Source organism: Asterias amurensis, chromosome 20 (genome assembly GCF_032118995.1).
Source record: "Asterias amurensis chromosome 20, ASM3211899v1".
NCBI lineage: Eukaryota > Metazoa > Echinodermata > Asteroidea > Forcipulatida > Asteriidae > Asterias > Asterias amurensis.
In genome coordinates, this window is record NC_092667.1 from 11,140,123 (window position 1) to 11,159,187 (window position 19,065).

A 19,065-nucleotide genomic window follows, 5' to 3' on the forward strand; every position below is an offset into this window, starting at 1 on the left:
ATTTGAAATTTGTACAAGTATTATATTTATTATTTAAATGTCACAAGTACAAACAAAAGGGGGACAAAAGGAGGTCCAGATTGCAGGGCCCAATTTCATGGCTCTGCTTACCGCCGAATTCTGCACTTACGATCGCAATTCCCCGCTTACGTGCAAGCGTCAAATTTCTGCGCTAGCCTTGGTAAGCGTAGAATGCCTAGTAAAGTGAAGTACGCACGCGCAGAAGCCCTGAAATACGCTTGCCGTAAGCACAGAATTCCCTGCTTCCGTAAGCGTCGATTCTGTGCTTACGGTAAGGAGAGCCATGAAATTTGGCCCAGATGAGCTCACCTGTTTGTGATTTTGCAGTTGAAGTTAAAGTACATGCTCTCTTTGTTGTTTCTCCAATTCTCCACAACAAGGAGGAAGAGGTTGGTCTTGGGAAGAGATGTGACGTAGTAGAACCCCGACTTACACGATCCCGAGATGTTGCCAATGATCATACCGCTTGGTTCTACAACACAAACAGGGAATGCCAGTTAAGCCGTGTTCGCACTGGATAACTTTTTGGGGTAACTTTTCCACGACGCCAGGTAACCCGTGTTCGCACTGGATAACTTTTTTGGGTAACTTTACCACGCCGCCAGGTAACATTCCGACGGGTTAATTTTCCCATTGTTTACTGCCTTGGATCTAATCGACACAAGTTGAAGTTCCAGAGCAATAAACAGCGCACAAAAGGTGCCATTTTAATGCGCGGGATCTAGGTCGGTGACAGTTCACTGGATTTTCTGGCCCAGTTAAACTGACCTGGTCCAATCTTCCTGGGCACCTTTGGCTCGGTTAAACTACCCACGCGGCGTGGTTATAAGTAACCTGTGAGGAAAGTTACCTGGGCTGTTCACACTGGACAAAAATCTTCTTGAGTCCTAAATGGATGATATGGGGTGGATTTCACAAAGGTAGTCCTAACTTAGGACTAGTCCGAGGCAATGCTAAGAGATAGGACCAGTCCTAAGTTAGGATGAGTTACTAGTCCTAACTTAGGACCAGTCCTATCTCTTAGCATTGCCTAGGACTAGTCCTAAGTTAGGACTACCTTTGTGAAATCCACCCCTGCTTACCTAGAACAGAGCTGTTTGCCTGGTAGCCCACCACGTCTTGAATGCAGCCGAACTTACTGGAGAAACTTGGGATAGGCCCTTTGTTCTTGTAATAATCATCCAGCTCCTCTGGGGTCTTGGCAATGCCTTTTAGATTCACCTGAGAGAGCAAAATAAGACATTGAAATAACATCCTATTCATTTTAAAAAGATGCAAATCACTGTTTCTTCCAAAATATTACGAAACAAGTCTATGTCATCCCGGAACAAGGAGTGCGTTTTGGCGACCCCAACCAAAAACTGTTTCTGACGTCACAACCAAAACGGTAACCGAGCTCACAACTTGGTTGTCGTTCAGTCTGAACAGCAGAACCAACGACCAACAACCGAAACAGTTTTTGGTTGGGGTCGCCAAAACGCACTCCTGAATTACCCTCTGCTGCCCACTGGTCTTGGCCTTAGTGCCCCTTCAAAATGTTCTCATAGACATTAGGATTTTAAAGTGGAAGTGCCCTGAGCAAATTGAAAAGGGCCTTGCCCTCACAAAGATGAAACTCCATGCCTGCATCTACCTAAGCTATCATTGCCAATGCTTAAACTGAAACTTACTCAGCAAATTATTTCTCTTTATAAGCAAAAGTTTGTACCGGTACTTATTTGCATTATCAACAATGGCCAAGTCCGAACCTTATTCCCAGTGGTGTAACAGGTATCGTCAGGCCATGTTTACCCAAGTTGCCTTGCTCAGTGGTAACCCTTAAAATTGCGTAATTTAAATATGCGTATACATATGGCAGAGTTTTACCCAGTTTGTGGTCGATGCACTCTGCTCAGACGCTCAAGCACGGCAGCGCACAAACGAGGCATATACTCATACAGCAACTGTTCCCCTCTTATTCGAATGACCCAATTCAAATAAAAAATTTACCCAGTCAATACCCTTGTGGACTATTACTTTATAATTCCACGCCACGACACTCAACCACTTACTCTGGGGGCTGATGCGGACAGACTGCAAGACCCTTGGAAATCGATGGTCTCCTTACGGATGAAGAACCGATGTTTGTAGATGAGCTCCCTCATGATCTCGCCTTCCTTCTTACCGAGCGAGACGCGGTTGTACTTGGCCGTGTCTAAATCACTGACGTTGATGAACTCTGGGTCGATCACAATGTTGGCTGCGTTGTCAAACAGGTAGCACCTGGGATGGCAATAACATCAATTAATTCTGGTTGTGAAGCCAAGGACTCTCAGAAAAGCGAACTTAATAATAATAACAATAATAATAGTAGCTAGTTTTTATATAGCGCATTTCATAACTAAAAGAAATACCAATACGCTTTACAAAAAAAACAAAAGACAAAAAAAAAAATTAAGCAACCAATAAACAATAAATACACTTACAATACGCAAACAAAAGGGTTAAACTGAACAGTAGGCAATAGAAAACAAATGTGATTTAAGCAGAGTTTTGAATTGTTCTATGCTCTGTGGAGAACGGATGTAGCCGGGAAGAGAGTTCCAAAGTTGGGGGGCGGCACTAGAGAAAGTCCTTGAACCGAAGGATTTAGTTTGAAAACCCATGCAGTCAGGTAGGGACTGAAAAACCAATCCACATATTGCCCAGCAGGATTTGAATCAGGATCCTAGAAGTGTTCAGGTTTCCATGGTCCAGTGTTTAGACTGCAGGACTTGCAATCATAAGGTTATGGGTCTGAATCCTACCAAGCTATCCGTTGATTTCACAATGAGTAGAATGAGTATTGTTACTGGATCACAATTACTTAATTTGAGCAACTCATAATCTAAATGTTACACCAACGTTTGTATGAGAGAGAATAATAATAATAATAATAATAATAAGCATTTATATAGCTCCATCTATCTAGACAACTAATCCGAGGCGCTGGAGAGGAAAAGAAACCGAAACAAAGAAGTTTATACAAAGAAAAGGATCAAAAGAGTGCCTAATTATCGTGACTTAGGAAACAAATAGGTTTTTAGTTGCAATTTAAATGTGTCTAATGAAGAAGTGGTAGAGTATTCCAGAGGGTAGAATGGCTGTTGCCAGCTTGGCGTTTATTTCCCCTTGTGGGAGTTTGCCAAGTTCCCTTGGCGGAAAGAACATTATAAACACCGTTTCAGACAGGTACAGTCCAAAGTGGTGCCGAACCAAATTCTAAAGAAAGTACATACAAAGTTTGATGTCTGGATCAATTAGGAGCGACGAAAGATCGACGGTTGCAGTTGTTCGTAGCGACTCTGGAGTGCCTTGGTTTTGAAAAGTTGATTTTGTAGTGACCCAAACCTGACCCAAAATGTTATGCTTAGTTTGCCTGTCTAAAACCAGCATTTATTTGGGTCGACCTAGAGTCGCTCCTAACAATAGTAGGTTCGGCACAACTCGTAGCGCACCTGTCTGAATTGAGTGATAGACAGACAGACAGGGACACCCACCTTGTCATGCAGCCGGATTCCCCGTCAGGACACGGGTATTCATCAAGACAGGAGAGTGGCATGTCTCGGTCCTGCATGATCTTAAAGACATTCTTGTGGAAGTCTTCATACAGGATGTCTAGGGAAGTCACAGCTTCTACCTTGACCGAGGCGCAGCGTGTGAAGTCCGACAGCCCGGGCCTCTGACTCCTGTAACATCGAACTGTCAGATGAAAGAAAACAAGATTGGTTATTTAGGTATATTGTGGAAGTGTCATGGCCGAGCGGTTAAGAGCACTGAATGCAATCTCTGGTGTTTCTGATCAGCAGTGTGTGGGTTTTGATCCCTAGCCGTGACACTTGTTAAGTCCAGTTCATACTTCATGTGAATGCTTCGTGCAAAGCAAATTTTCTTGCGTCACATTTGGAAAGAGAGCGTGTACCGGGTTTTGCGTAACCGAATTTCGCTTAGCATTCCCAATCGCAGGAAGTATGAACCGTGCTTAAGAGGAATAATACTAGTGTCTTTACCTGAGACGCAGTCATCATCCGTACTGCACTGACATCCTCCAGGTTTCTGTCCCTCTATTTTATCACATTCCTCATCGGCAATGATGGGCATTCCTTCAAAGACTGCTTGAGACACGCTGATGATTTTCCCGACGCCCGCCGAGTCCATGTAGGCCGTTGAGATTGAAGTCTTGTCCGAATTGACTATCACACGATGGTACCATGGTCTCCTGCGAAACGTGTTCAAACGCAACATGTATCAGGATTCAAACTCGAGGGTTGTTTCCATACAAGAAGCTACGATTGTTACTATTATCTTTGGTATTATTTCCTGAGACAAAAGTAGGAACACTGAGTATAAGGGCTAACCTACATAGATTTTATGGTTGTTTAATCACATTTCTTTCTGGGGTATTTTTTTAAAGACACTGGACACTATTGGTAATTGCCAAAGACCAGGGCCCAATTTCATAGCGCTGCTTAGCGGCCGATTTTGTGCTTACTGTGCAATTTCTATTTCATAGCGCTGCTAACCGTAAGCACACGAAAAGGCATGCTAACCTTCCGGTGCTTACCGCACAAAAATAAACGACTTCACAATGCAAATCCACGGTAAACACGCAATATGGCCGCCCAATTTTTCTGCTAACCTGTGAAATACGCTAAGGCTTAAGCAAATTTTTCTGCTACAGAAAGCACGCAAATTTGCTTACCGTTAAGCAGCGCTATGAAATTGGGCCCAGTCTTCTCACTTTGCATTTCTCAATATATGCATGAAATAACAAACCTGTGAAAATTTGAGCTCAATTGGTCATCACAGTTGCGAGATAATAATGAAAGAAAAAACACCCTTGTCACACGAAGTTGTGTGCGTTTAGATGGTTGATTTCGAGACCTCAAATTCTAAATCTGAGGTCTTGAAAACAAATTCGTGGAAAATTACTTCTTTCTCAAAAACTATATGTCACTTCAGTCTCACAATATGTTACATGTATATCATCAACCTCTCCCCATTACTCGTCGCCAAGTAAGGTTTTATGCTAATAATTATTTTGAGTAATAACCATAGTGTCCACTGCCTTTAAGGGCAAATCAAATGGAAATCGGACAAAACCAGGAACAATTCTACGCCTGACCAACCAACTAGATTGTTTTTTCTGCATGTACAGCAAAACCCCATTCATTTTCGTCTTAACATACTTGGTTGGGTCGTAGTAACGCTTTGACCTGTGACCTGGGTAAGTTCGAAACACTCCACTGCGGCAACCGATGTAAGTCCACTTCACATCGGCCAGCGTCTTCTTGTTTCGATTCCTCCAAATCTTCTCGATTTGAGAAGTGATGAGAACGTCAGCCCTGATGGAAACAAATTAAAAGTATTTTTAATAATTCAATATTTCAATATTAGTAATTTTGGTTTTTCCCATATACACTGATGTGAAAATCACAGAGCAATGTTTTCAGGAATGTCACATGTACACACATGTACATGTACATGTAAACCAGTACTGGGGTTCGATTTCACAAAGAGTATAGGACTCGTCTTATCTCGAGTTAGGATGAGTAACTCATTCTAACTTAGGATTAATCTTAAGGTCTGCATGCTACAGTGCAGGGTTGGGACTCGTCCTAAGTCCTAAGATTAGTCTGAAGTTAGGAAGAGTTTTTTGGAAATTGACGGCTGGTCAATTCCTTGTTCAGTGTACAGTCTAAAATAATTTTTGTCTCCCGAGACAACAATAGTTCGTGCGACATTGTTTTACTTAATTTCTCAAAAACAGAAGCTTTTAACCCCTAATTACCTTCAAACAATGTATGTTTAATGTAAATCTGTGGACATTATGCTTTGTGTAGTACAAAAGGAACCAAACCCTTTAACAGTTTAAAGGCACTGGGCACTATTGGTAATATCTCAAAATAATTATTAGCATAAAACCTTACTTGGTAACGAGTAATGGAGAGATGTTGATAGTATAAAACATTGTGAGAAATGGCTCCCTCTGAGGTTACGTACTTTTTGAGAAAGAAGTAATTTTCCACGAATTTGATTTTGAGACCTCAGATTTAGGATTCAAGGTCTTCAAATTAAACATAAGCACACAACTTCGTATGACAAGGGTGTTTTTTCTTTCATTATTATCTCTCAACTTCGACGACCAATTGAGCTCAAATTTTCACAGGTTTGTTATTTTATGAATATGCTGACAAACACCAAGTGAGAAGGCTGGTCTTTGACAATTATGAATAGTGTCCACAGTGAATTTAAACAAAACATATTGAAATACCTGATGTGTTTTTGAACGAGCGAGTTCGGACAACCGACATCTTCCTCTTTACTGTTGATGAACTCATGGGCTTTGACCGTTTTCATGGCTAGGTCATCATCAACGAGGTATGAGTTAGGATCGCAGTAACATCTCGGGGCCAAGAAGAAACTGGAGTACAGGTACGAGACTCGGAGATCCGGGTACTTGGGTTCGTCGTGAAACACTTCAATCTTCTCAAATTGACCTGAAGGCAGAGACAACCAATGTTAAAGGCAGTGGACACTATTGGTAATTACTCAAAATAATTATTAGAACGAAAACCTTACTTTGGAATGAGTAATGGAGAGTTGTTGATAGTATAAAACATTGTGAGAAACAACTCCCTCCGAAGTGACGTTGTTTTCGAGAAAGAAGTAATTTTCCACAAACTGATTTCAGGTTTTAGTTTTGTTAGAGCATTTATAAACGAGAAGAGCAATCTTAAAATGGATTCGTTCTCTAATTGGTAGCCAATGAAGTTCCCTAAGTGATGGGGTAATGGTCTCTCAAGGGTGTGGAACATACTAAACATTTTTTAATCTTAACATTTAAAAATGAAATTGTAGCTGCATTACCGGGCAGCTTCCTCCTGGCTAATGAACTGTTGTATTCTTTAAGTAAGTTGAAGATGCTAGTCCCTGGAAGGTGAGAACGATCCTCAGGCTCCCTGGCTATGCGGAATATCTGGTAAGACACAAAACATGTACATGTATATCTTTAAAGGCAGTGGACACTATTGGTAATTACTCAAAATAATTATAAGCATAAAACCTCACTTGGTAACGAGTAAGGGGGAGAGGTTGGTAGAATAAAACATTGTGAGAAACGGCTCCCTCTGAAGTGACGTAGTTTTCGAGAAAGAAGTAATTTTCCATGAATTTGATTTCGAGACCTCAGATTCAGAATGTGAGGTCTAGAAATCAACCATCTAAAAGCACACAACCTCGTGTGACAAGGGCGGTTGTTTTTTTATTATATTGCAACTTCGACGACCAATTGGGCTCAAATTTTCACTGGTTTGTTATTTATGCATATATGTTGAAATACACCAAGTGAGAAGACTGGTCTTTTACTATAACCAATAGTGTCCAGTGTCTTTAAGGCTCTATATACAATAGACTCTTCCCATGAAATGTGTTAATTGCAGATAGCGCGTGCACACTAATATTTTGGGTGGCAAAATGAAGGAACATCGCGCTGTTTTCTACACAGCTTATGGGTGCGTGTCGCAGATGCAATTGTGCGTCTGCTTAGTGCATATCTCTATGGCGTTGGCTTAGTAATAGAGTCTGTACGCATGCGTGAATGTAATAGCAAATTTCATGGGTAGGGTCCATTGGTAATGACTTAAAATTCATGGCAATACAAACTCACTGTGTAAGAAGTACAACTACATGTACAACCCACTTCGGTTGGTAAACTATGTCCAAATAAAATAAAAACATACTTATCGTCCTTCCTTTTGAAGAAAGAAGGGAGGGTTTTTTTTTCTTTTCTCTTCCAAAAATGGCCACTTGATACATTTTTTTAAGAAAACCGGCTGAGCTTTTCTCGCAACTTAACTTTTTTTGTCTAAGATCATTGATAAGTATCTACTTTTTTTTGTAAGAAAAAGGGGAAAAAAAGAGGCCCCCTCAAAATGTTTTTCATTTTATTTGGGTTACTTACTGCTTGCCCTGATACTACACACCAATTTGGTTAGTAAGCAGCTTTCAATATCTATTACTTGTAGCCGCTTTTTGTTCTCCTTTTTTTTTCAATAATGTTTTGACAAACCTCATCTGTCTTGGCCAGGCTGAAGGCAAAAGAATAATCCGTCTTGTCCAGGTGAGTGTAGAAGTACGTAGCAGGCATCACCTGTCTCTTCACACCATCCGAGAAACTCCCCTAGAGTACATGGAATAAAGGGAGGCAAGTGTAGAACACATCAACTCTAAGCAGATGTAGATTGAAATCTTGTATCAGGGCCCAGTTTCTTACAGTTAAGCAGAATTTAAGCTTTATAGGTTTATACAGCTGTTAAGCTGAAAATTTTGCTAAGCAAAATTTCTAGACTAAGCAAGAAGAGACCGAGGAACCAGTCGCAGCAGTAGTGACTGTTGACATAGTAACTGTACAGGGCCCAATTTCATGGCTCTGCTTACAGTAAGCACGGAATGGGCGCTTATAGAAGCAGGGAATTCTGTGCTTACGGCAAGCGTTTTTCACAGGTTAGCGGCAAATTTTGGCTTCTGTGCGTGCGTACTCCACGTTACTAGGCATTTTGGGCTTACAAGGCTAGCGCAGAAATTCGGCGCTTGCTTGTAAGCGGGGAATCATGATCGTAAGCGCAGAATTCGGTGGTAAGCAGAGACATGAAATTGGGCCCAGTATCAATTCTCAGATTGTGTGTATTCCAATTATGAATTATACATGTACTTCCTGCATGGACATACATTGTTACCGCTCCAATTTTCAGCAATATCTCCTAAGCGCAATCACCTTTTTAAATGAACTCTTCCCACATGTTATCTACATTTATATAATATTCAAACAACTGAACACTATGCTTTGCCATATTATAATTACCTTAGGCACACCACGCTGTGCATTTTGTATTTCAATATGGCCCGTCTCTCCCTTGAGCATAGCATCAATAACGTCGCTGAATTCCTTGGGCTCACCTTCAGGCTGCTCTAGCTGTCTGATTGGAACAAGAATGGGATCCTCAACAAGCTGTGTTGTAAAGAAAATCACAAGAAATTTGATAAAAAATATAAAAAACAGAAACGAAATTGGTGCTTTAAAGGATTTGGGTACTTTTTCAAAATGTCCATGGATTTACATTAAATTTACAGGGTTTGAAGATAATAATAGTGGAAAGCTTCCCTTCAAATATTACTCACAGAGGTGCTGTAGTTTTTGAGAATTGAGTAAAACAATGTCATGAAAGTACATTTGTACATGCTTAAAATAAATTTTGTCTCATGAGACAAAAATTATTTTCATGACATTGTTTTACTCATTTCCCAAAGAATACAGCACCTCAGCACGTAATATTTTCAGGGAAGCTTTCTACTATCATTATCTTCAAACTGTGTAAGTTTAGTGTAAATCTGTGGACATTGTGTTTTTTGTCCTACAAAAAGTACATACCCCCTTTAAGGGACTGGATACTGTTGGTAATTACTAAAAAATATGAAAAATCATACTTGGTAACGAGTAATGAAGAATTTTGGATATTATAAAACATTATAAGAAACTATTCTCTCTGATGTAATGCAGTTTTTGAGGAAGAGGTAAATTTTACTAAATTATTTGAACTGAGTCTTTTTCAGCCATCTGTAAAGCACACAAATTTTTTCAATAAGGGTGTTTATTCTTTCATGTATTCTTGCAATTTTGATGACCTATAGAGCCCAAATGTTCTTACATGTAGGTTTGTTGATTTACGCATGTTGGGATACATAAGTGAGAATACTGGTATTTGACCATTACAAAGTGTCAAGTAGAGTGTCATGGCCGAATGGTTAAGAGCATCGAATTCAAGTTCTGATGCCAAGTCACCGGAGTGTGGGTTCGAATCCCGGTCGTGACACTTGTGTCCTTGAGCAAGATACTTTACTATAATTGCTTCTCTTCACCCAGGGGTATAAATGGGTACCTGCGAGGGTAGAGGTTGATATTGTGTATGAAAAAGCCACAAGCGCCTTACAGGCAGCTCAGGGCTGTATACTCCCAAGGGAGCTGAGAAACATTACAGGGATGTTATTGGCCCCATGACTAGGGCACTAATGTAATGAGCATTGATATGGTTGTTGTAAAATGGCTATATTTATAATAAGGGCCTTTACAGGTAAAGTCATAGAATGGTAAATACTCCACAAATAAGTGACCATAAAAACTTACTTGGTAAGGAGCTATGGAGCTGATGATTGTGTAAACTATTTTGAGTCCCTACAAGCACAATTTAGCCACCAATGGATCAAGGAAACAAAAACAAGAACACATCATGAGGCTGCCTTCGATTTCACAAAACTCTTCCTAACTTAAGACTAATCTTAAGACTTAGGACGAGTCCCAACCCTGCACTGTAGCATGCAGACCTTAAGATTAATCCGAAGTTAGGACGAGCTACTCGTCCTATCATGAGATAAGACAAGTCCTAACTCTTTGTGAAATCGACCCCAGGACTCACATTACTGCTGGGTTTCAACAGCGGGTGGAAGATTGTTCCTCCGTAGTTGTCAATCAGGAAAGCGTAGACGGAGCCCCACTGTTCATTCACAATCAAGTTTTCAATCTCCTCCAGGGTACAATCAACACCGACCACGCCCAGAAGTCTGAAAAGAAATGGAATGCATTCAAAGGTTGTAGCTACGGCAAACTGAATGCCGGCTAATTTTGTCGGTCAAGGGGCAGCGTCCTCCGAAGCTGAAGGGGTAAGTTTTTGATTGATATTGAAGAGATATTGCTTTGATGATTTATGAGCTCCCAAATCTCTCTTCTGCCGATCTAGTGAAAGAGTCACTGTCGGAGGAAAATACAGTCTGAAGAAACGGAAACGGAATGCATTCAAAGGTTGTAGCTACGACAAATTGAATTTCGGCTAATTTTGTCGGTCAAGGGGCAGCGTCCTCCGAAGCTGAAGGGGTTAGTTTTTGATTGATATTGAAGAGATATTGCTTTGATGATTTATGAGCTCCCAAATCTCTCTTCTGCCTATCTAGTGAAAGAGTCACTGTGGGAGGCAAAAACAGTCTGAAGACAAACGGAATGCATTCAAGGTTGTAGCTACGGCAAATTGAATGTCGGCTAATTTTGTCGGTCAAGGGGCAGCCTCCTCCGAAGCTGAAGGGTTTAGTTTTTGATTGATATTGAAGAGATATTGCTTTGATGATTTATGAGCTCCCAAATCTCTCTTCTGCCGATCTAGTGAAAGAGTCACTGTGGGAGGCAAAAACAGTCTGAAGACAAACGGAATGCATTCAAGGTTGTAGCTACGGCAAATTGAATGCCGGCTAATTTTGTCGGTCAAGGGGCAGCGTCCTCCGAAGCTGAAGGGTTTAGTTTTTGATTGATATTGCTTTGATGATTTATGAGCTCCCAAAGCTCTCTTCTGTCCATCTAGTGAAAGAGTCATTGTCAGAGGCAAAAACATTTGCAGGAGAGAGCAATATCATATAGAGAAATATGCATTGTAATAACTGATTTAGTGGCGTGTGGTGGCCATACGGTTAAAGAAACATTACAGAATTGGTAAGAAAAAATATTGTCTAAGATCTGAGGTTTACATAAAACTTACACGGTCAAATAATGATCCTGAATGAAAACATCCCTTGAAATATTTCTGTCTGAAATGTCATAATTGATGAGAAATAAATAAAACTCCGTTTGGAGTTCATCGCTCAGTAAGTGTGTTATTAACTATTTTTTAATCGATAGCTAGATAACATTGGATGTAAACTTACTTTCCAGTTCTGTCACTCAGGACGGGAATAGCATGAGTGACCATCTGCTTCAGACCGAAGGCGTCGATGTAAGGGGCAGTCCACTTCCCCTGGGTCGTCTTCTGAGAATTGGAGGACAAGAAGTTGAAGTAGTCCCGCATCTTACCGATCAGGTTCTCTCCATCGGTCAACTTCTTAAAGTAGCCGCGATTCTTGCAGGCCAGATGTCCGGGGAAGTTTTCCCCGTCGTCGATTGTGCCGTAGCTGAAGATCCTAGCCTGGTTCACATAAAAATAGCAATTCAAAAACAGTTAATAATAACAAACAGAAATCTGTATTATAATGTGATTAATTCGTGCTGCTTTTATAATTCTGTCTACACCCTCTTTTGCACTCTTCCGAACATTTCCAACCACTTTTAACTTACCCTTGGCTCTGCAACAGCGTTTAACTCCTTGACTTTGTCCCACACTTTTGACCATTCGTATTTGCAAATGGGTCCAGGTACATAACCGCTCCGAGTGTAATAACCTTGAAACAATAAAAACAAGAAATGAATTGTTATGTTTGCTTAAAGGGAAGGTACACGTTTGGTAATCAATCCTAAATTAAAGAGTTTTCAAATTTATTTTAAATTCTATGCAAGTTCACTCCAAAAGCCCGGATATTATTAACAATAATAAGGGAATAAAAGAGTAGCGACAAGGTCTTAACCGGCAGGGTCGTGGGCGTGCGATAAAGGCCTGCACGACCACGACCATGCAAAGTTTTAAACCGCGGTTTAAGAACACATCGCTTGTGGAAGATTAACGTGGGATATAGGCTAATGGCTGCGAGTATGTAAGGGCGGTTGATCTAGGTATTATATTCTATATCTATTGCGTTCATGAGCTTGTGCGCCCAATACGTGGAAGCCAGCCGGTCATAAACAGCTCCAGCTGGTCATTATCAACCATATAAACACCCCCCATGTGAGGCGCTCTCCACCAATATGAGTAGCAAAACTGTCTGGGGTATGAATGAGGGCCTTTATCACACGGCAACGACCCTACCCATTTTAAACAACCGTTTAAGAACTCGTCGCTACCCTTTTATTCCCTTATTTATAATGTGCCAGTATCCTTCTTAAAGCCATTATACACTTTCGGTACAGAAAAAATAATTAAAAGTTCACAGATTTACAAATAGCTTACAGGGTTTACAGAAGGTAATGGCGAAAGACTTCTCCCGAAATACTATTCCATGAAATGCTTTACTTTTTCAGAAAACATTAAAACAATATCAATTCTCGATATCAAGAATTAGGGATTTATTTTAAACACATGTCATGACACGGCGAAACGTGCAGAAACAAGGGTGATGGGTTTTCCCGTTATTTTCTCCCGACTCCGATGACCAATTGAGCCTAAATTTCCACAGGTTTGTTATTTTATATATAAGTTGTGATACACGAAGTGAGGGCCTTCGACAATACTGTTTACCCAAAGTGTCTAATGGCTTTAAGATGCTCATGGCACAGTGACACATCAGAAGAAAGGAATTATTATGGAATCCTCGTTAGGTGAGTCTTGAGGGAAGTTTTGAACAAAGCTTGTGATGATAAAAGTTCTATATAACCGGCTAGTCATTCAAGTATGAAGGGGCAGCAGAAGTAAATGATCTTTCACCCCATGATATATTAATATTATAATAATAATAACCAGTTTTTATAAAGCGCTTTTCACACATGAAGGGCATCTCAACGCGCTTCCAACATTATTACCCTGGTCACTGGGCCTTAATTCATTCCTCAAACCATCTCAGCTCCCTAGGGAGTATGCAGCCTGTGAAACATTAATATGCACTACTCTAAATGAATCACAAGAACCATCTCTGCCCTCACAGGTTCCCATTTACCCCTGGGTGGAGAGAAGCAATTGTAGTTAAGTATCTTGCTCAGGGACACAAGTGTAACGAGCGTGATTCAAACCCACTAAACATCTGCTGAGGAGAAACACCAGAGCTTGATTTTGGTGCGCTTATCACAGCTTGGACACGACACCCTCAGGGGTTTCCATAAAAAGATTTTTTTGTTTGGTCTGAACAACATTTTGCTCTACGCTAAATAACATACCTGGGCCGCAACGAACTCGTTCACCGTCCGTATCTTTGCCGTCCGTCACCAAGATGATTATGGCTTGACAGCCTGTGCGAGATTTACCAGACAGCAACTCAAAGGCTTTCTCAAATCCACGTCTGATCAAAAATTTTGAAAGAAATCGTCACAGATGATTAAAGGCAATGGACACTAATGGTAATTACTCAAAATAATTATTAGCATAAAACCTAACTTGTAAACGAGTAATGGGGAGAGGTTGATAGTATAAAACATTGTGAGAAACGGCTCCCTCTGAAGTGACGTAGTTTTCGAGACAGAAGTAATTTTCCACAGATTTGATTTCGAGACCTCAAGTTCAGAATTTGGGGTCTCGAAATCAAGCATCTGAAAGCACACAACTTCATGTGACAAGGGTGTTTTTTCTTTCAAAGTTATCTCACAATTCTGACGACCAATCGAGCTCAAATTTTCACAGGTTTGATATTTTATGCATATGTTGAGATACACCAAGTGAGAAGAATGCGCTTTAACATTTACTCATAGTGTCCATTGTCTTTAAGGTGTTGGTGTTGGTGGGCAAATGGAGGAGAGAGCAAACATTTGATAACAGAACTTTTCAAAGTTTCCCTGGCAATGAAACTGCAAGGAGTTAATCACAGAGAAACTGTTTAATCTGAGTATTAGAGCACAACATACATTTTGTTTGTCAAGTGATTTTAAAGATGCTATGTCAGATTTTTGGCCGATTTTACCCCAAAAATTTGTTTTTGATGGGGGTCGAGAAAGTTACAAGCTTTCATTTGAGCCATTGCTCAAAAAGTCAGCTGAGCCGCCAATTATCAGTAGCAGTGAAATAAAGTGCTTAAAGTTAGTTTTTGTCAGGATCCCTACAATGTCGGGATCCCGACAATATATCACGTGACCAATTCTTATGTGATTTATAAGAAACATGGTTCCTGACCATTAAAAGTAAAAGTTTTTTTTTTTTCCGTTAGAACGGGTGATACTCTGAAAATACCATTCACTCAAAACAACCCTATTTTTTAATGTTTGGGGCCAAAAATCTGACATAGCATCTTTAACTTGGCAAGAAGGGTATCATTTTATGAATAACAGTTTGCTGATGTTGCAGTTATCTCAATGTTATTTACATATAAATTAACAATCTGAGTGTCATTGATGAATAAAAAGTGCTTTAGTTTGTCAACTATAAGGTCTTCCGGGGAGTACATGTACACACACCTCATTTGCACAGTTTTATCTTTGATATTCTGCCACTTCTGTGCGCCGTGGTTTTATGTTGATTTTGAGTTGGGTTATAACAACTCCTTTAAAGGTCTTATTGTCCGTAATGGATATGATGTTTGTGTTGGTAATGTGTTCCAGTCTTTAATAATTATTTTGGGTATGAATGAATATAACCCCAGAAGTGATAACACAATATTTTTAGAGCGCCCTCACGTGGTCAAAAATACGGCGGATTGCTTCCTATCAAAAACAAAAATTTAAATGCTGAACAATATTCTCACTTGAGTTCGCTTGTTCCATCTGGAATCAGGGCCTGCGTCTTCTCCTTTAAGTCTTTACGATGAGCCGTGGTTGCCGGTACAAGACGGTCATCTTTACAACTTAAGACAGTTGTGTTAAACGGATGCCATCTTTTAATATAAAAGATACAAATTGAAATTGGTTTATGTTATATCAATGATCGATCGTGTTTGTCAATTCATTACTAATAGACTACCTACTGGACCTTTTTCATGAAGTATGCTAATTACATTCACGCATGTTTTTCAGAATAAGCAAACAACAGGTGAATACCAGTTACAAGCTAAATGCAACGAGTAGAAATTTGGTTGGCAATCCTGGTTTAATCAAGGAAGAAATTTCATGCTAAGCAACATTGTTGTGCTTAGCAGCTTTATGAAATTGGGCCCAGTCCACGACTTGCCACAAGGTCAACGTGGTCAAGCGGTCAGACGGCAGGACTTGCAATCACAAGGTTGTGGGTTCGAATCCCCCAGCTGACCGCTGATTTCACAATGACTAGAATAAATATTGTCGTCTACTTAATGAATCTCAATTTCTTGATTTGTGTAATTCATAATCATAGACGTTAAACCAATGTTTGCAAGAGAGATTGGCTGTTGCCAGCTTGGTGTTTTATATCCCTTGTGGCAGCTTGCCGAGTTCTGGGAAGATCATTCAAACAAACAATCAATTCTTGTAAAAAATATCAAGTTAACTTACTTTCCGAAAGCATCCCAGTGACTAGCTCTGGCACAGATGACGTTGACGTAGTCCTGCTTGGTCAGAGTATCTAAGATGATCCTGACGACAGACACTGCAATGTCAAACTTCTTTCCTTTCATAGAGTAACTGTCCACAGAATAGAATACAGGAATTACATCAGTTTGGTTTACTTGGGTGTTTTTTCCACTCATAGCGCAGCAAAGATTGTTGTATGTGGGTTTTGAATGAGATACTGCATAAACTCAAAAGCAGGACAACCACTTAAAGCCATCGGCATTTGTTTTTCATCTAATCTTATTACAATGAAAATAGACAATAACTAACCTGCAATCCAGTACAATAACCACATCTTTGGGGTCGCTAGTTGCTGCAATATACCATGCTCTGACACGTGGGTCGTAGTCATTGTAAAACCCTGCAAAATTACGATTCCACTCTCGACCAGGGAACTTCCGCAAGACTCCTTCAACTGAACCAAAATACTGCCACCTGCAACAAACAAAGAAATAATAATAACTGGTTCTCACATTTTACAATAAAATAACCGTATCAATGTGCTTTTCATTAGTTATAACATTCCTTTAATCTTTCTCAGCTCCCGGGGGAGTATACAGCCCTGAGCTGCAGTGGCCTTCCAATAGCGTTTTCATACACAATTTCAACTTCTATCCTCGCAGGTATGCATTTATACCACTGGGTGAAGAGAAGCAGTTATAGTATAGCATCTTGCACGGACCCAACTGACCAGGATCCGAGCCCACACACCAATATCTTAACCACCAGAACTTGAGTTTGATGCTCTTAGCAACTAAGCCATGGACACCCAACAATCAAGTTGCAGAGAATAAGCATTATTTATTAAAAAATTCAATTTAAAGTTTAACAAAATCTACACTGATGCGTAAGTTCTAAAGAATTCTAAACTGTTTACCTCAACTGTTGATCTTGTTCAAAGTTGCTGATAAAGACTTCATCCAGATCCTTGGTGTAATACACAGCGTTTATAGTATCCTTGCTGTCCCTTGGTACCTCGTCTGATATTTTCACTGTACTTGACGTCTTGCTGACTGCCTGTCGAAAGTACCTTAAGGGCAAAAAAAAGCAAAAATAACGGTCACCAAATCTTTATTCGAACCATAGAAATAGAACCCAGAGAGCGCTGGAGCATCATCGTGCATGCAATTTCGTTGTGAGACCATTTTTAAGGGCGCGCCTACTCCATTTTTTTTGCCATAGTCATGAACAATGACCAATGAAAACATGTAGAAACGATGCCATTTTGCCATACCCACGTGTCACGCAATGATCATTGGCCATACCGTACGGCCACGCGTGTCACGCATGTCATGCAATGATCATTATGCCCCATACATGCAGTATCAATACTGCCGCGTCCACAGACGAAACAGAGGCCAGCCAAGCTCAGCGTTCCCCAGGATATATTTCTGTGATTCAAACCAACCAAAGTCCCCATTAACACCTTGACTGTTAATGACAAGTGTGCTCCGGCTAGACTTTAGTTACCCTTGGTCCAGTGGTTCGACTGCAAGACTTGCAATCACAAGGTTGTGGGTTAGAATCCTACCAAGCTAACCGCTGATTTCACAACGACTAGAATAGGTACTGTCGTCTAGTTACTGAATCACAGACTCACATTTTGACACCTGTCTTTAAGAAAATATTCCTATTTGATCAAGCGCCTTGAGCACTTTAATGTTGGATGGATACTAATAATATTTGTTAGCAAAGAATATTGTTGGGGCCAGATGCAAACTTACGTATTGTAGCTCAGTTCAGGCAGGCGTCCAGGTATGTCCGAGTCTCTATAAAACGCATTAGGAATCCCGGTAAGAGACGTGTATGGATTCTTGCCCATGCTGACATCGTGGAGTCGCTTGACTTCATCGGCAATACGCTGCAAAATTACAAAAATATTTAGTGGGTTATGAAAGCTACATGTATTAATTGCTTATAGTGGAAGACTTTTAGACAGTCCTGTTTCACAGTATTGCGTGTGCTCAGACCTACTGCGCAATATTGAGCATGCGCGCACGCTCATAGCCGCAAAAAAGGACTGTTATGTCTCCTGTGCCAGCGCATGAAAGTAGGATCTATATTTTAGGAGTAAGGTGCAATTCATAACAATCTATAAAAAAAATTATTATGCCACCCAAAATGTTGCTGTACTTTACTACACTTTTCCCAACTTGCATGCCTCAAACTTCACAGCAATTTCCCTCTGGTAAAGGGACACTTCTATCGGGAAAACATAAATTTGTGTCCGAACCTTGCAAAGGACACCACGGCAAAAAAAGCACAGGGCAAAGGGTTCCAGTCGCTTACTACACTTTCGCCAACTTGCAGGCCTTGGAACTTCGCTCTTGAAGTGGCATGGCATTTTTCCTCTGGTAAAGGGACACTTCTATGAGGAAAATGCAAGTTTGTATTGGAACCTTGCAGAGGGCACCACAGCAAAAGAGACACAGGGCAATACAGCAATTGCTGTGGGTGCAGTGGGTTATTTTGAGGCCCTAAACCTGGCACATGTGTAACCCCTTCCCCTGCCCCTCACCCTAGCTGCTTCTTCTTTCTTATTGAAGTAATCATCCAGAAGCTCTCGGACTTTGGCGACGATTTCCGTGGCATTCTTTTTCTGCAGAATGTAGTCGGCCTTGTCGTAGAAACTCTGTGTGTATTCAGTCTTCAGTCCATCGCTACACAACTAAATGCAAAGACATGGAAGAGACAAACTTTTTATGAGGTTGAGGTTTTGAAGAAAGAGAGGGGGAAAATGTTAACATTTGCTGTAATTTGAACAAAAAGTAAAGTCTGTCACATGCCAATATGGCTCATCATGCCAGGGTCTTGACAAACGAATGCGAACTTTTCTATTCCCTTGGACAAGGATGCCAGTCCATTGCAGGTTACTCCCCGGCTCTCCTGTCTATCCA

The 19,065-nt window shown here is 40.6% G+C and overlaps 1 protein-coding gene across 1 annotated transcript in view; it reads right to left on the minus strand.

Annotated features, from left to right (window-relative positions):
- Positions 1–19,065, minus strand: part of LOC139952118 (voltage-dependent calcium channel subunit alpha-2/delta-3-like) — a 28,870-nt gene that overhangs the window by 6,322 nt on the left and 3,483 nt on the right. Inside the window, exons 3-22 of the mRNA XM_071951080.1 lie at positions 18,687–18,836; positions 17,893–18,029; positions 17,046–17,198; positions 16,439–16,603; positions 16,112–16,240; positions 15,391–15,519; positions 13,877–13,998; positions 12,191–12,294; positions 11,785–12,041; positions 10,512–10,656; positions 8,903–9,049; positions 8,111–8,221; positions 6,910–7,018; positions 6,314–6,539; positions 5,229–5,384; positions 4,050–4,258; positions 3,540–3,741; positions 2,073–2,283; positions 1,104–1,242; positions 331–493 (exon numbers count right to left, since the gene is read on the minus strand). Coding sequence (XP_071807181.1) covers positions 331–493; positions 1,104–1,242; positions 2,073–2,283; positions 3,540–3,741; positions 4,050–4,258; positions 5,229–5,384; positions 6,314–6,539; positions 6,910–7,018; positions 8,111–8,221; positions 8,903–9,049; positions 10,512–10,656; positions 11,785–12,041; positions 12,191–12,294; positions 13,877–13,998; positions 15,391–15,519; positions 16,112–16,240; positions 16,439–16,603; positions 17,046–17,198; positions 17,893–18,029; positions 18,687–18,836 — 3,164 coding nt within the window. The remainder of the gene's footprint in view (positions 1–330; positions 494–1,103; positions 1,243–2,072; positions 2,284–3,539; positions 3,742–4,049; positions 4,259–5,228; positions 5,385–6,313; positions 6,540–6,909; positions 7,019–8,110; positions 8,222–8,902; positions 9,050–10,511; positions 10,657–11,784; positions 12,042–12,190; positions 12,295–13,876; positions 13,999–15,390; positions 15,520–16,111; positions 16,241–16,438; positions 16,604–17,045; positions 17,199–17,892; positions 18,030–18,686; positions 18,837–19,065) is intronic.